This window comes from Mytilus trossulus, chromosome 12 (assembly GCF_036588685.1).
Source record: "Mytilus trossulus isolate FHL-02 chromosome 12, PNRI_Mtr1.1.1.hap1, whole genome shotgun sequence".
NCBI classification, from domain to species: domain Eukaryota; kingdom Metazoa; phylum Mollusca; class Bivalvia; order Mytilida; family Mytilidae; genus Mytilus; species Mytilus trossulus.
Genome location: NC_086384.1, coordinates 46433722 through 46450903, shown reverse-complemented (window position 1 = coordinate 46450903; position 17182 = coordinate 46433722). Strand labels below are relative to the sequence as shown.

At 32.2% G+C, this 17182-nt stretch overlaps 1 protein-coding gene across 1 annotated transcript in view; it reads right to left on the bottom strand.

Moving 5' to 3' along the window:
- LOC134692694 (uncharacterized) overlaps positions 1-15482 on the bottom strand; it is a 28437-nt gene extending 12955 nt beyond the window's left edge. Inside the window, exon 1 of the mRNA XM_063553173.1 lies at positions 15151-15482. Coding sequence (XP_063409243.1) covers positions 15151-15481 — 331 coding nt within the window. The 5' untranslated portion in view covers position 15482. The remainder of the gene's footprint in view (positions 1-15150) is intronic.
- Positions 15483-17182: the final 1700 nt, after the last annotated feature.

Sequence of the window (17182 nt, the reverse complement as noted above, 5' to 3'; positions counted from 1 at the left end):
ATCTGACCTGTAACATATCATCTGCGGTATTGCATTTATATATCTCAGTTAAGTTCCATTTCAGTCCTGAACTCTGTATAAAATTTCATAAACGATAAATTCCGCTGAATGAAGATATTGTCTTTGACAACTTCACAAGGGGACGTCTTTCGGGGTAAAATTAAAAGACTGGTCGTGTTCAGGCTTCATTTACGCCTCCGAGTTAACAAAAGTTTGTATTTTTTAAAAAGACTTAACATATCAATATTATTATGAATAATTATGTGCTTGCTTTAGCCTCACACAATTCTATAAAGAATACTGTGGATTCATTTTTATTCGTGTTATATCAATTTTCGTGGGTTTCGTGGGTCACAGCGAACCACGAATTTAAGAGTTCAACGAAGAATATGTGAATAGAGTCGGATATTTATTTCCGGTTATGTTATGCAGTTCTAGTATATAGTGTTGACTAGGGATAAACATTGTAACATAACACGTGTTTTTTTATTGAAAGAAGATACAAGTATTTTGATTCAATCTATAATAAATATATCGAATATCAGGGATAAATTACTTTTTAAAATTGATTAAAACTGTTCATAGAAAAAAAAATAACTGCAAGTTGTTAATTACCGTGTCATCGTTTTGTTTACCACTGATTAAAAATCAATAGGATTAAGTACGGCGATATTGCCCGTAGGTAATATTGTTAATGACAGCAACATTTATTTTCAAACCTTATACTTATATCACTGTTTATTGTATCGTGATTAGGGAAATGAGCTTTCGATCATAAAGTTTCGAATGCCTTATAGAATTCAGACAAGAATTTATAAATTGTAAAACAAACAAATAATTAGTTGTCTCTGTCCATTATTGTAATCGAAGTTATCAATGAACACTTGAACCTAGAATGACCAAGTGAGGATTTTGACAATTCAAAACTTTTTCAATTAATTCCTTCTTTCTTTCTTTGTTTTGTTTTATTATTCATCAAACCAAGGAGAGTATATGATCTGCTTAATCAAAAAGAAATCCACGAATTACGCATCTAATTTTGTGTTGTTGTAATCAGCGATCCACGAATTTACGTATACCACGAAACGTCTTTTTTCTCTATTCACGAAAATTGATACCAACGAAAATAAATGAATCAACAGTATATTAATCGCTAGTTGTCATCATAATAAAAGTGTTTACTACTTTTTCTTATAGTTAATTGAGAATAAGTAAATAGTGTGATGGATTATGCATTCACTCATTCGTTGGAGGCATGCTAAAAACTAGTTCACAATTTATTAGTTAAAGTTTTCTATTTTCTTATAAATAATCTCATCATATCTACCAGGACTAAATTTTGTATATACACCAGACGCGATTTTCGTCTACAAAAGACTCATCAGTGACGCTCGAGTCAAAAAGTTAAAAAGGCCTAATAAAGTTCGAAGTAGAAGAGCATTGAGGACCAAAATTACTAAAAGTTTGCCAAATACAGCTAAGGTAATCTATGCCGGAGGAAGAAAAGCCTTAGTTTTTCAAAAATTTCTAAATTTTTTAAACAGTTAATTTATAAATATAACCATATCAATGGTAATTCATGTCAGCACAAAAACTACTGGGCGTGTGATACCCTCGGGGAAATAAATCTCCACCAACAGTGGCATCGACCCAGTGGTTGTAAATAAACTCATCATAGATACCAGGACTAAATTATGTATATACGCCAGACGTGCGTTTCGTCTACAAAAGACTCATTAGTGACGCTTTTTTTCATAAAAAGAACATGTACATTATTTCACAATTACAATGATAAAATATCTAAAACATTGACGTAAGCAAAAATATTGGCCATATTTATATAATTCATTCATCAAGATAGATATATTCGTAGATTTCAGTAACTTTACTAATGATTTTTGATAGTAACTTTACTTATGATTATTGATAGTGAAATTCATAGAAAATTTGAAATAAACCTGAAATACGTACTGAAACAAGGATCGTAATCTTGTTTTTTTGAGAAAAAAATCAGTTCATGGGAATTAAAACGACACGATCGAACAATACCCATCATTAGTGCAAAGCACTTGAATAATTGTACTTAAAAGGAAAACGAAACTCAATCTTTGTGATCTTAGTTAGAAATCAAACTATATTCTGTACTGTAAACAACCATTACCGATGTAGTGTTTCACATCAAATGAGGAATTATTATACTTTTAGTAACTAAAAAAAGTCTGCCCACATTTATAATTGCTCATAATTGGCAACCATACCCCATCTTTTTACTTTGTCGACGTGTTTGCAATTAAATTGCGTAATTGAGATATAATATAAGACATGTCTAACACTAAATCTGTCTTTGTCAGGGTTAACGATGTGCTGGTAAGGTACAAGTTTTATTTTAGATCTTTAGATTTGTTTTTCATATGTAGTCTTGCAACCTTTTGATATTCACGCCACTGATGCGAACTGTGAATCATGCATCTAATCTATCACATAATTAGCCAGTTGATTTTGATGGTCTTTGCATTGAATTTTTTACATTTCAATTATATGAAAATCTAATCAAGGCTAAGTTTTAAAATCTAAATATTTTCTCTCTTTAATTCCGTATCATTTATCCTTTTAGGACTGTTTATTTTTTATTTGTGCTTTTGACTGTCCTTCGGTATTTTTCGCCCCTCCTTCACACCCCTGATGTATCACCAGCCCAGTAGTCAGCCCTTCGGTGTTGACAAGAATATCAATTAAAGGGTTTTTTTTTTTAATTGTTTTTTAATTTCCTGTTAGGAAGTATAATGTTTACGAAATAATCAAGATTTTCCTTATTCACGTTATCCCAGACATGGATTACCTTGGCCGTATTTGGCACATCTTTTGGGACATTTCGATTCCCATTGCTCTTTAACTTTGTACTTGTTTGGCTTTATTACTATTGTAATCTGAGCGTCACTGATGAGTCTTATGTAGACGAAACGCGCGTATTAAATTATAATCCTGCTATTTTTGATAACCATTACCTCATGCATATGAAATCTCTGTGAAATGACTTATAAAAGAACTAAAAACTTAACAATAGACGATACTTACCACCTTCTTATGGGTCCTTAAAGAAAAACAGACACACAATAAACTTCATACTAAAGGAAATTGACTAAACAGCCACTTAATTTGAACTTTTGTGAATAGTTGCCTCATTAGCAATCATACCTCATCTTTGTTTTATATTGAAGATTTAAACAAATAATCTACAGCTCATACTACAACAAATAGCGCATGGTATATTTCATGCTAATTTAAAACACCAATAAGAATTATCAAAAATACTTGAAAGGACAAATGATCACCATAACAACCTGTGTACGGTTCCTTTGCAAACACACATAATTCCAATATAAGCCAATTGCAAAATATGGTGGACTAACTTTAGGTAAACAAACCCTAATCTGTTCGCTTTTAACTGCAGAATACTTTTTACAGTCCCTTAAAATATAAGCAATTACACCCCCTTCCCCCCCCCCCCCCATGAAAAGGATGTATCACTAGATATGCACTAACATTATCTTAATAGGGATTTGTAAATTGTGAAATGCACGTCGAGTTACACAAATCAATAGTCGTATTTCCGTATATATATTAGAGAGGAACGAAAGATACCAGAGGGAGAGTCAAACTCATAGATAGATAATAAACTGACAACGCCATAGCTTAAAGTGAAAAATACAAACAGACAAATAACTGTACAACAGAAAAGGGGCTTATATTATTACAAATCCAGTAAATAGTCTAATTCGGTAGGTCACATTCGTTCAGAGGGAAGGGTATTGACCTGATGAAAAATTATATTAAGTTGTACATGAATATATATGGTATATATTTGATTTCTGATATATTTTCTAATACATTTCGACAAATCTTACCTTTACTTCAAAGAAGATACACGTACATTCATTACTTCTATTCACTATACAACGTCTATTAATTGACACTGCAGGTTTAAATGAAGAAAACGAAACAGAAAAACTTCCTGCAGGAAATTTACAATAATTGTCCTCAAGTAATTTTAATTAGCTCATAATTTTAACAAAAAGATGTCATAAACTTCATTTGTATTTATAATAGCTGTTTAAAACTTTTTTGAATTAATGGTGAGATAACAAATTAAGTAAAAAAAACGAGGGGTGAACATTTTTTCTTGTGCTCGTTGGAAAATTTTATATTTTTCTGTTTTGCTTTTTTCGTGCTTTTCGTTGAAAATCATTCCCCGGATATGTAAGTAATTGAATAAAAACACTTTCATTTCAGTTGCGTATAACAGCAAAACAATTGTGTTTTAGAAAAATTAAAGCACTAAAGGGGAAAAATTGTTGAAAATTATTTTGGATTAGGCACATTTTCCCTTCAAATACTGTTTTCTGATAGTGACTCAAAAATCGAAATATGACAATTTTATAATTAGTCTTTATCCGACCAGAAGTCAAATCCTTAATTATTTGCCTGTGTGTGATTTAAAAGTATCAGAATGGCGACGTTAAATCCTATGCCTTGTGCACAAAGAGTGGCATACTCTTTTAACGTTGAAATCCTTTTTTAAGAGTCCGTTGATGGCATGTTGCGCAACAAATTGTGACGCCTATTCAATATACCCCATGTTCGTTGGCTGTCCAGCTGTCTTTTATTTATTGTGGTATTAACACATCTAATAATGACAGTATAACGTATGTTGTGTCGATATCAACCGTTCTTCATAATAATTTAGCTGAAGCAGTTACGTATACAATATAAAAAAACACATAATTATATGAGCGCGAAATTTCAATTGCGATTTTTGGATGCAACCGACACTATATGCAGATTGTATGTTATGAAGAATTGGAAATTTCATATTTAAAAGTTGAAAATCATCACCAATTTTAAAGATTGTGAGTTGATGTCTTCTAGTTTTGTTATTACAGGGTTTCCGCTGGCGGTCGCCATTTTCATTGGCGAAAGAATTTGGCGAAAGAAATATATATAACGATTTATTTTCAGCCATCTTGTTTATTTACTTTTTTCGGGTTTCTCTAACTTTCCTATCAGACAATACTCGGAATTCACCTTGAACTCGTTAATATTTTGACAGAAAATCAATAATCAGCTGATTGCTTTCATAGCTATCGACATCAAAGGACTAATTAATAAAGGTGTTGATTTTATGATATGACAAAATAATATGGTTAAATAGCTTTTGTTTCATGTCATAAAAGGGATTTATTAACAACTTTGCGACGCACGTGTTTGCAAAATTTTTACGCTTCCTCTCCTTCTTTTAATGATAGTCTAGAAAAGAAAATTGTTGTTATGACGAAAAATGTTCAAAAGCAAGAAAAGTCTCTGATTTAAAACTTTATCATTTAACTTTCATATGGATCATTGATTTGAGTGGGTACTTCAAAATCGTATCAGTGTTCAGTGACACACGTGTTTCAAGCATATAGTTTTACTTATTTACGATGGTCTAGAAAAGAAAATGGTGGTTATGAAGAAATCTATTCAAAAGGTTGGCATGAGAGTAACCCTTCAATGTATTGACTTCACCTTACACAAGGGATCAATTCCAAGTGATAAGATGTTTCGTTTTGTTGTAAAAACCACTTCCTATTCAGTAGGGGGAGGGGTGCTGGAAAAAAATGAAAATTTAAAAAAAAAAATATATTTGTGTTACTTGGCGAAAAATATATTGTTTTGGCGAAAGAGGTGGCGAAAAAAATAATTGACCCAGGGGAAACCCTGTTTGTTAATATTGAGAAAACTATCAGGATATGAACTCGGCTTTCAATTGTCGGTAGTATCATCAATTTCAAGTTCACAGAGATATGTGAGATAAAAGCACCCACTGAAGTGTTGGTTATTTCGTGAGAGGACATACAGTAAACCAACTTATTTTCGCGAGCGATTTGTTTTCGCGACTTTCGCGAGTAGAAAAGTAATGCGAAAATTAATCGTCGCGAATATGTTAAACTTGGACCTTTCCTTATTAAACTACACCAAATAAATAAGAAAATCGCGAAGTTAAATAGCCCCGAGGTGGACTAGAAAATGTAAATAAGGTATCCGTGAAAATAATATGGTTAACAGTAATCAATACTTCAATATATCTGAAAAAGAAATTAAAGAACATTTCAAAGTATTTCGTTTTGTCTTTGAGAATGTTTTGTATGAATTCTGCTTCATATGTGTTTGAAAATAAGTTTCAAGTAGTGATGCACAATAAATTAGACCTCTAAATTACTAAATATATGATACACTCTTAGACGTAAGCCCGAATTTTCAGCTGATTTGTAGCAATGATCTTATCAGACATCATGCTGATGCAAATGACCCAAGACCAGTCTCATGCCTGGTTTGTTTATCATAATCCCCTAAACTACTGGTCAAATACATATCACATTACTTAATATATATTATTTTCAGTATTTATCATAACGTACAGTTATTAATGATAATGTCTAGTGAATATTTATATACAACATGTAGAATTAGAACAATTATTTAAGTTTGATCGTGTGAAAGTTGGACATCAGAAGTTGAAATAAAAAAGAAGACTATAACAGTAATTATAGCATAATGTGTGTTTATATTTTAAAGGAATTAGGTATTTATTGTAATATGTTAATTGTTTTATCACAGTCGCAAATATTACACACTTTTAAAAAAGGATGACATACTGCTGATGTTGTCAAACAATAATGGGTATGATGGAAAATAAGAGAAGACATTGATTTACACATTGTATTGTTTTGGAGAAAATAGTGGAATTTTATTTGGAGGTGTAATTCATACTTTTCGTTTTCTGGTCATCAAATGATTTTTTTGATAAAAATCAGTTCTTTTGACCACATTGATTTTGTGTCACAAAACTATGATGTGTCAAATATTCAATCACAATACAAACTAGGAGGTGTTTTAAACTTAAATGTTGTGTCCAAACTAGCTATTTTATTGACCCCAATTTCTACTGTTTAAATCTTCATCCCTTAATTAAAATCATACGGCCTTGACCCGAAATATTATTCTTTTTGTAATCGATCCCAGACATTAATGTGTCTTGCATTGGTCCCTCTTACAAAATTTTCTTTCCTCAATTTTTAAAACGAAAGTTTTTCTCTACGATCACTATTATTTTTATTCCTGTCATAAATGCGAATTTGTAAAATGCTTATTAACACGACTCTCATACATCAATTGTATCTTCAACCCAAATAAATAGTGTGTCTCTCTTCAATCATAATATCTCATGTTTCCGTTTTCAATCATATATAGATATAGGAAGATGTGGTGTGAGTGCCAATGAAACATCTCTCCATCCAAGTAACAATTTATAAAAGTAAATCAACATTGGTCAAGGTACGACCTTCAACACGGAGCATAGGCTCACACCGAATAGCAAGCTAAAAAGGGCCCCAAAAAATTACTAGTGTAAATCTATTCAAACGAGAAAATTAAAGGTATAATCTATATAAAACTATGTAATAATAGTTACTCGACCCCAATTTATTATGTTTTTGTTCTCAATTCCTACCATGTACTTGTATGTTTCTAGGGCACTCATGATTCTATTCCCAACCTTTAATACAAATGTGTCTTTCATCGAACGTAATAGGTTTTTTAATTCACCCCGATTACAGTTGTTTTTGTGCATCACACCAACAATTTGTGTTTTTTTCCATTTGTACCGAATACAAAGTGTTTGTCCTTCTGTCAAATTAATACTGTTTCTGTCTCCAACCATGATTAGTTATATATGACAGTAACGTGTTTATGAATTTGTTAAGTGTATCGAAACCTATATTCTGAACAGAAATAATGTGTGTTGATATATCACAAAATGGTCTTAACATAGCCTGTAATTCAGTGGTTGTCTTTTGTATATGTGTTACATATTTGTTTTTCGTTCATTTTTTTACATAAATAAAGCCGTTAGTTTTCTCGTTTGAATTGTTTTACATTGTCTTATCGGGCCCTTTTATAGCTGACTATGTGGTATGGGTGTTGCTCATTGTTGAAGGCCGTACGGTGACCTATCGATGTTAATGTCTGTGTCATTTTGGTCTTTTGTGGATAGTTGTCTCATTGGCAATCATACCATATCTTCTGTATTATATTTTACTATTCATCTTCTTATGCCAACTTTGCACAAACGAGGTCTATTTTACGTGTCTCAATTATTTATAAATTCATCAATTAATTTGTTATGAGATATATTTAGAGCACACTCCGCACTTTAATAAGTCCAATAATATTTAAAGAAAACTATATTTCTTTTATGATATAATTTAATAACACATGAGGTCACACAGGCTATTTCTCAGACTATTTATATCAGCATGTCAGACTCCATTTGCTGTTGATGTTATAATTTTATGTTAAATCTTTAAAAGCTTTAATCTCCTTGCTTCTGCTGATGGACATACATACTCATGACACTGTAAAGCTTCCTCGTAGCATTGGTAAGCCATGTCTTTATCCCCTGCTATTTCAAAACATACTGCAAGTATTGTTAATTCATTAGAAACCGTATTTCTCGATCTTATCAAATTATCTTTCACTGTTAGATATAAATCACGTAATGCCTGTCGGCTGTTTGATATATTACCAAGATGATGATAACATAGAAATGTTAGACAGCGAGATATTACATTTGGTAGGATGAGCATTCCACTGTGTTCAACCTCCGACTGAAGTTCTTCTGGTATCAATTGTGAGTGTTGCGCGTAATTGACATGTTTAGCAGTGGATAATGTCATCCTCTCATTAACTGTCATGACAGAATGAACATTATGTTTGTAATTTATTGTCCATGTGTCACAGTTGTCCATGTCTATAAGCATCATATAAGGTGACCATCTTGATAAAACATAATCCGTTATTTTTAGTGTAACTTTGAACTGTCCCGTTACATAATAAAACGACGCGTATAACAACCAACCTGATACAGCATCAGACTTTGTGCCGTTTTGTAAATGTCTATGATACAATTTTCGTAAGTATATCGTGTTACCTATTGTGTTTGGTGAAGGTAGAAGTTGTACTATAAATTGGCCGATATAATATCTAAACAATTTGCACGTTTCAATAATAAACGTAGACGACTCTGACTTTAGCAAAGAATTAACACATGCCAGTGCTCTATGATAGTTTACAATGTCTTTAGTTATCGTATTAATCATGAGACAAGTAGTCCTGTAAAGAAGTAAGTCCAGTGGAATGAACGAAAATTCCCCTTTTGTACTTATTAAACGATGATGTTCATTGTCAAGCGGAAATAAATTATGTATCAATCCATTGATCCCTCCACACTGTATACTCTGAAGAACACACAGTAGAATCTTATTGTTACTCTGATCGATCTTTCCAAGGAACATATTGTGTTCGGGTATAAAATAGTTCGGACAGTTACATGTGTTTACCCAGAATATCAATTTATCAAGACAGAGACAAAAACAATGATACATTTTAGATAATTGAAAAGTGTTAATATCTATTTCCTCGGACACCCAAAAAAGAGCCGTCTTTAAAAAGTAAGAACACAATAAATCGTTTACAATATCGTGAGTGTTAATTATTCTCTTTAATGTTAATTTGAGTAGACCGTAGCATAAGAATTGGGTAAAATTAAACGAATGAACCAGTAGCTTTTCTGCCGCAGAAAAAGATATTCTCCATAAAGAGTCATCATCTGACAGAATCTTAGGTCCTATAGGTACTAACAAACATCCGTATTTTACGATCCTGTCAATAACAAAACTAGGTGGCCATTGCCGTCCATGACGTGATGCCCATGGCATTGCATTGTGAGGTAGAGTTTTACATCGTACGCAGTATGCTTCATCAATTGTCTGGTCTTCGTTTGAAAGACAGGGACCGTGTATAAATGTCTCACAAGTCCTTCTTTGCATATATTTATTACGAAATTCGTGTGTCGACAAAAAAAATTGTGTACCAGTACATGAACCTCTAGGACAGCGTCCACATTGATCACGAAGGGATTCTTTAGTATGTGTTGTTACCGGTATCATTCTAGCAAATCCAGGATGGTCAATATCTGTCTCCATAACATACAATTCTACATCATTAACTGGGTTTAAGATGTTCGTTTCATTCTGAATTATGTTTACGGCATTGATTACGTACATAACATCCATGTCGCTGCCTGGTAAATCTAGTCCTTCAGCCAAACTTCCACTAAATATTTGCGTACGATCAGTTAAATCTGACGAATTGACAATCTTATCTTGTATTATAAATAGTCGTTGTCTTTTTCGTATATCTATTTCACTACCAACTATATTTACTAGGTATTCATATAAGTGATGCTCCCTCGGGTCAATCCACGGCAAGCTATCTATAAGAAATATACGTATTTATTAATGTTAAATGAAACCATAAATTATGTTCAAAAAAAGAGAAAAAAGTAAAAACACAAAAATACTAAACTCCGAGGAAAATTCAAAAAGGAAAGTCCCAAATCAAATGGCAAAATCAATAGTTAAAACACATCAAACGAATGGATAACAACTGTCATATTTCTGACTTGGTACATGCATTGTCGTAGGTAGAAAGTGGTGGATTGAACCTGGTTTTATAGCTAGCTAAACCTCTCACTTGTATGATAGTCGTATCAAATTCCATTACATTATCAACTATGTGTGAACAAAACAAACAGACACAATAAGTAAAAATGTCAAAAATGGGGTACAACAGTCAACATTGTGTTATCATCTTAATCACTATAAAAACAACAAATGTATTGAAGAAGCACAAAAAGGCATACATCAAATTTAATATTTATATTGCTTATTTTAAACGATTTTATTTACCTATGTAAAATCTACCCTTAAAGGATGGAAGGTTTTCAGTACTGGTGTAAAAGTGCTAGTTTGAAATTCGCACAGGTTGACATAAAATAATTTTGTCTTTCGAACTATGACGGCATATATAAATGCAGAGTCACGTTAAGTAGATATAACCAAAAAAACCCGACTTAACAGTAAAAGTCATAATAATAATTGAACAATTGTGTGGTTCAAAGTATGACGGGATACATAAGTATAGAGTCATGTCTCATGAATATCAAAAAACAGACTTAACAGAAAAAGTAGTATTAATAAATAAAATAGTTGTGTCATTCAAAGTCTTCTTCTTCTTCTATACGTAAATCCTTCCAGTTATGGAACGCTTTCTCAGCGGATATCATCCAGACGGGAGTTAATTAATATTTATAGACTAAAAAATTTCCCCAACTAACTTAAAATTTTAAATTCACTGTACGCGGATAAAATCTAAAATATTTAAGGACTGACAAAATAATTTACGCAATAAAAGGTAAACATATCTAGGCCCTATTAGATAAAATCAAAAATATGTAAGGACTGATAAAAAATTTTACGCAATAAAAGGTAAAAATATCTAGGCCCTATCAATATTTACTTATAAGATTTACTGTACACAACTAAAATCTAAAAATATATGGTGCTTTATACAATGAAAAGCAGGACACCCCTGCCTCTACCTATACACATATGTACATAATGTTCATTTCATATCTTTCCTTATTGCACTGAATGTATACATATTTATCTTTGAGTATACAGATATTATTTTCCTTGTAATTTCCATACACGCTGAGCATGGAGTCTATAACAAATGTCCGTAGACAATCGGACGAATTTTGTCCAGTTCAGTCCTATTTCTAAACATTGGCAGTAGAAAAGAGCTGTCAACAATAAGTTTTATCAGATCCAAATGTCCTTTAAAATTCTTCGACCAATATTTCGTGCCAATAACTGAGATCACATAATACTTGAGTTTGTCCAATGGTTATTTTCTCTGCTTGTGTAGAGCCGGACAGAAAGGAAATGAATTATATCTTCATCTGATGTTCCACAGCATTTACATAATGCCGATTTCTTGCCACCACTAAATATAGATCTGTGAGATTCAAGAATATAAGTCACAGTTAATAGTCGAACTTTTATCGCTCCCTTTTTAACATCTGACACAGTTGAAGAAAGACTTGTCCAAACTGGATGTATACGCCCAATTCTTAACATGATTTTGTCCAAATATGTTAATGAGGACTTTGTTTCTATTTCTTTAATGAAAGTTTTAGTCCAATAATCCTGAATTGCTAATTTAACTGTTGCTTTCCATTTTAATTTTGATGGAAAATTTTGACTTTAAAATTTTAAAGTTAGTACACCTGAGACCTTACAGAAGAAGTTTGTTATCAATATTCATAATGACTTGTCTGTCAACTAAACCTTGGAATGTTGAATTGTTACATGAGATAACGCTGTACAGAAATGAAAGTTGCCTTTTATGTATTTCTGCCTCAATTGTTAGCGCTCCCAACAGCATAATTACTGATTCAGTGGCTGTTATCAAGTTGGCATTGGTTAAGAGGGAGTATTTCCATTCCATATGGCAATCGGGGAATAACATAGCTCTGATATATTTTGTAAGATATCTGTGGGTTTAGTTTATTTGTTTTATATAAACCAGTATTCAACAGAGGGTAAAGAGTTCTTCTCGCAATGCTGATGCGTGCATCAATATTTAGATTGTTTTCCTTCAATTCTGCTCTTATTAAGCCAAGTTGTGTTGTGTCTTCCGATGGATAAACAAGGGTGTTGCCTAGGGTCCAGTTTAAATCGGACTTGCTTATCTTTTTCGGTTTGTTGAGGATGACAGCTTTAGTTTTTGTAGGATTTATTATTACTCTTGACTGTCTAGCATGATAATTTGCAAGAGAGAGCATCATCGGTATAAAGACATCATTCGTAAATATAGCTCAACATGCAGACTTCTTATACGTTCAGGTATTTCACATCCATTTTTTTATGGAAATATTCTTTATAAAGCACAAAGGTGTCAGTATTCACCTCAGAAACTTATAAAACCTTTGAATAGACTTATTAAGAAGGGATATAATTACGATAATGTTGTCAAGTCATTAAAGATTGCATATTTTGGCGTTAATATTGAGTCACTGATAAGGTCTTTGCATCGGAACTAAACACATTATTTTAAAAACAGTTGTTGGCATGATACAGGTTGTGTTCTTCTCATAGATGCTATGATGGTATGATACTTAACCCCTAACGGGAAGGATTGTGCCTGATGTGCATATGTTGAAATCATAATCTTTCAGTCAGTTTAATTGAAGTCTGGAGCTGGCATGTCAGTTAACTGCTAGTAGTATGTTGTTATTTATGTATTATTGTCATTTTGTTTATTTGTAAATGGTTTACATAGACTTTATATATAATAGGTGAAAGAATGCCTCCTTGTCGGACTTCCTGATGAATATTAAAGCTATTACGAACATTTCCCTTCCATTTGACTCTTAAAACTAGCCCTACGTAAAGATTTTACTATTGACTAGAGATGATGATTCTGAGTATGGTCATATAACGCATCTAATAGTATGATGTGATCTACGACGTCGAAGGCCTTTTGGCTGTCCACAGTAATAAGAAATAAAGGTTCCATTGTGACTAATTTTACTTCTGCTCTAGCTTCAGTGATAATGAGACAGGCCATAAGCATCGACAACCCTTTTGTGAAGCCGAATTGTAGAGATGACTGATCAAAATTCAAGGTTAATCGGGGAAGTATGGTACATTCGAAGAGGTTTGAGATGAGAAGTGTAACGGCAATTCTTCTATAGTTGTCCATTAACGTTGGATTTTTCCCTTTTTTGAGCACAGGTGTTACGATACCAGATTTAAAGATATCAGGTATATGATGATTGACGAAAATGTTATTGAAACAGTCTTAAGAAAATGAGTTACTGTTGTTGGTGAGTTTTTAAAATGTTCAGCAGCAAGACCTAGTTCATCTGTTGCCTTGCCAGAATGTAGCGGTTTGATTGCATCACAGATATTTTGAGAACTTAATTGTTGTTTGTCGCAGTTTTGTTTGAAGAGTTCATTAAATATGTTATGCCGGATATTGCAGAGATCTAAGAATTCTGGATCATAACCATTGTCTTTCTGAACAGCCAAGTCCTCAAAGTATCTAGAGAAGCTATTTGTTTGGTCCTTTGCAGAGTAGGGGTGCTCGCCATTTTCTATTAAACAGATCGCATCTTTATTTTTTGGAGCCTCTGTTACGACGAATGAGTTTATGAAACATATCATTGCTAGGATTGTCCATTAGTTCATTGTAGATTTGGGTTCTATCCATATACTGTTCCTTTCGGAGATGTTTGCGAAGATTTCGTTGCGCCAGTATTTTGTCTGTTTTACAATGATAATTTTTCTTGCAAGATACATACATTTGTAAGTAAAAGTAATTTTTATAAATAAAATAATTTTGTCGTTCAAAGTATGATGGTATACATGAGCACAGAGTTGCGTCAAATGAATATCTAAAAAAAACCTGACTAAACAGTAAAAGTAATATTACTAAAGACAAATAAAAGAATACTATAACACGTTATTAGGATGATAACCAACGTCAGTACGCAAAATTTATACTTCAAGACCATCTTGTATTATTTGTCAAGTTGATACGGAATCTTTATCAACAAGTTCTTGGTACCTTCCGCTGAACTTTTTACGAAAAGGACGAGACGTTCTTTGACATACCCCTGGTTCATCATGTTTCTGCTCAGACACTGGTGACGTTTTACAAAGTCTGAGTAGGTGCTGCAAGCTCTTGAATATCGAATAAGTTTGGAAATGTATATTCCATATGCAGGTGAAATTGGTATATTGCTAATAAGGTGGGGACTTATCAGCTCTAAATGTTTTTTCAAACAATTCTCCCAAAGCCCATACTGCATAGTCATCTATAAAAGGCCTCGAAACGACATTTATGTCGAAATAAACGGAAAACAAATATGTTATGCATAAACAAGCGAACATATCACATCTTCTTTTTTATATTATAAACAATTTGTTTCTCATTATTCCTTTGATTTCCTTTATTGTCATGGTGTTGTTTATCGTGCATTTCAATACATGCTGTTTTCGTTCTTATTCTGTTTTTTGACTGATGGATTTCTATTTAAATAATTTAAAGGTTTAAAGCTACTGTTTCTGGATTTGCTTTACATCAACAATTATTTTACATCCTTAATGTTATTGTGTTTAAGAAATGATACTATAAATGTATTACCTTTATCACAGTCTGTACAGTTCTCTAAGTATTCCAGATATTCATTTGAAGATTTGTCAGGATATCTGAGGTTTATTATCCACTGTTCTTTTGTTTTCCTTCTTTCTAAACAAGCTTTATACATTCGTTCAAACTGACTTATAGTTAATCCAAACACGTCATTTGAGATCACCATTCCTCCATCTAAAGATTGGGAAAGTAATGGTGTAAACTTACGCTTTCCACGGTATGGAAAACGTTTTACACCGTATATTTCCCAGTACGTAGTTTTCTTCATGTCAAATAGGTTTTCATCACTAGAGTTGTTTTTGTTTTTAGAGTTTCTGTCCATGTTGCCTGCTAGAAAGATACAATTACATAAATACAATAGATGATTTGATAGTTGTAAAAAATTGATTCAAAGTTACAATTTTACTACCATATATATTGATGATGTCCTATCACTGAATAGCTAATTATTCAGTGAGTACTTACATCTTATATATTTCAGTGACCTTGAAATTAAGAATACTACTATTACTACAAAGACTGCTTTATACCTTGCGCTACTTTATACAATATTGACACAGAGAGACGACTTCACACTAAAATCGATGACAAACGGGCCCGGGATGATTTCAACTCCCCAATTATCAAATTTTAATTTCTCACCAGTAAAATGTCATCTGCCGGTTGGTATTGCATTTACCTATCTCAGTTAAGTTCCATTCAGTCCTGAACTCTGTATAAAATTTCATAAACGAAAAATCCTGCTGAATGATGATATTGTTTTTAACAACATAACAAGGGGACGTCTTATGTATGTTTTCGGGTAAAATCAAAAGCCTGGTCGTGTCATCTTAATTAAAGTTTTTACTACTTTCTCTTATTAAAAATTGAGAATAAGTAAAAATTGTGAAGGATTATGCATTCACACATTCATTGGAGGTATGTTAAAAACTAGTTCACAGAACATAAACATAATTTCACAATTACAATGATGAAATCTTTGAAACATTAACGTCAGCAAAAATATTGGCCATTTTTATATAATTCATTTATTAAGATAGATATATTGAATTTCGTAGATATCAGTAACTTTACTAATTATTATTGATAGTAAAATTCATAGAAAATTGAAAAAAAAACCCAGAAATTCGTACTCAAACAAGATAGTAAACTTATTTTCCTGCGAGAAAAATCAATTCGTGGGTTTTAAAACAAAACGATCGAACAATACCTATCATAAGTGTAAAGCACTTGAATAACTGTACTAATAAGGAAAACGAAACTTAATCTTAGCGATGTTAGTTAGAAATCAAACTCTATTCTAATCTGTCAACAACCATTACCGGTGTAATGTTTCACATCAAATAAGGAGTTATTATATTGTTAGTAACTTACAATAATCTGCCCAGATTCATAATTGGCAGGTAAACTCCATCTTATTTTAGCGTCGACGAACTTACAATTGAATTGTGTAATTTAGATAATAAAATATATGACTTTTCTAACATAAAATCTGTTCTTGTCGGGGTTGTACTGGTAAGGTACATTCTTTTTAAATCTTTAATTTCTTACTTCATATGTTGTCTTGCAACCTTTTGATACTCACGACACTGATGAGTAATGTGAAACATGTATCTAATCTATCACATAATTAGTTTGATACTCACGACACTGATGAGTAATGTGAAACATGTATCTAATCTATCACATAATTAGTTTGATACTCACGACACTGATGAGCAATATGAAACATGTATCTAATCTATCACATAATTAGTTTGATACTCACGACACTGATGAGTAATGTGAACCATGTATCTTATCTATCACATAATTAGTTTTGTTGCATTTGATAGTTTTGCATTAAACATTTTTTGCATGTAAATGTATTTAACTTAAAAAGCTAAACTTGTTTGTCCTTGTACCTGCTCTCTAATTCCATATCACTTATCCTTCTAGAACCGTCTACCCCGAAGTTAATAGATTCCATGATTGAAAAAATAATTTATAGACAATGATAGCATGGTACTACAACTCAGTTATA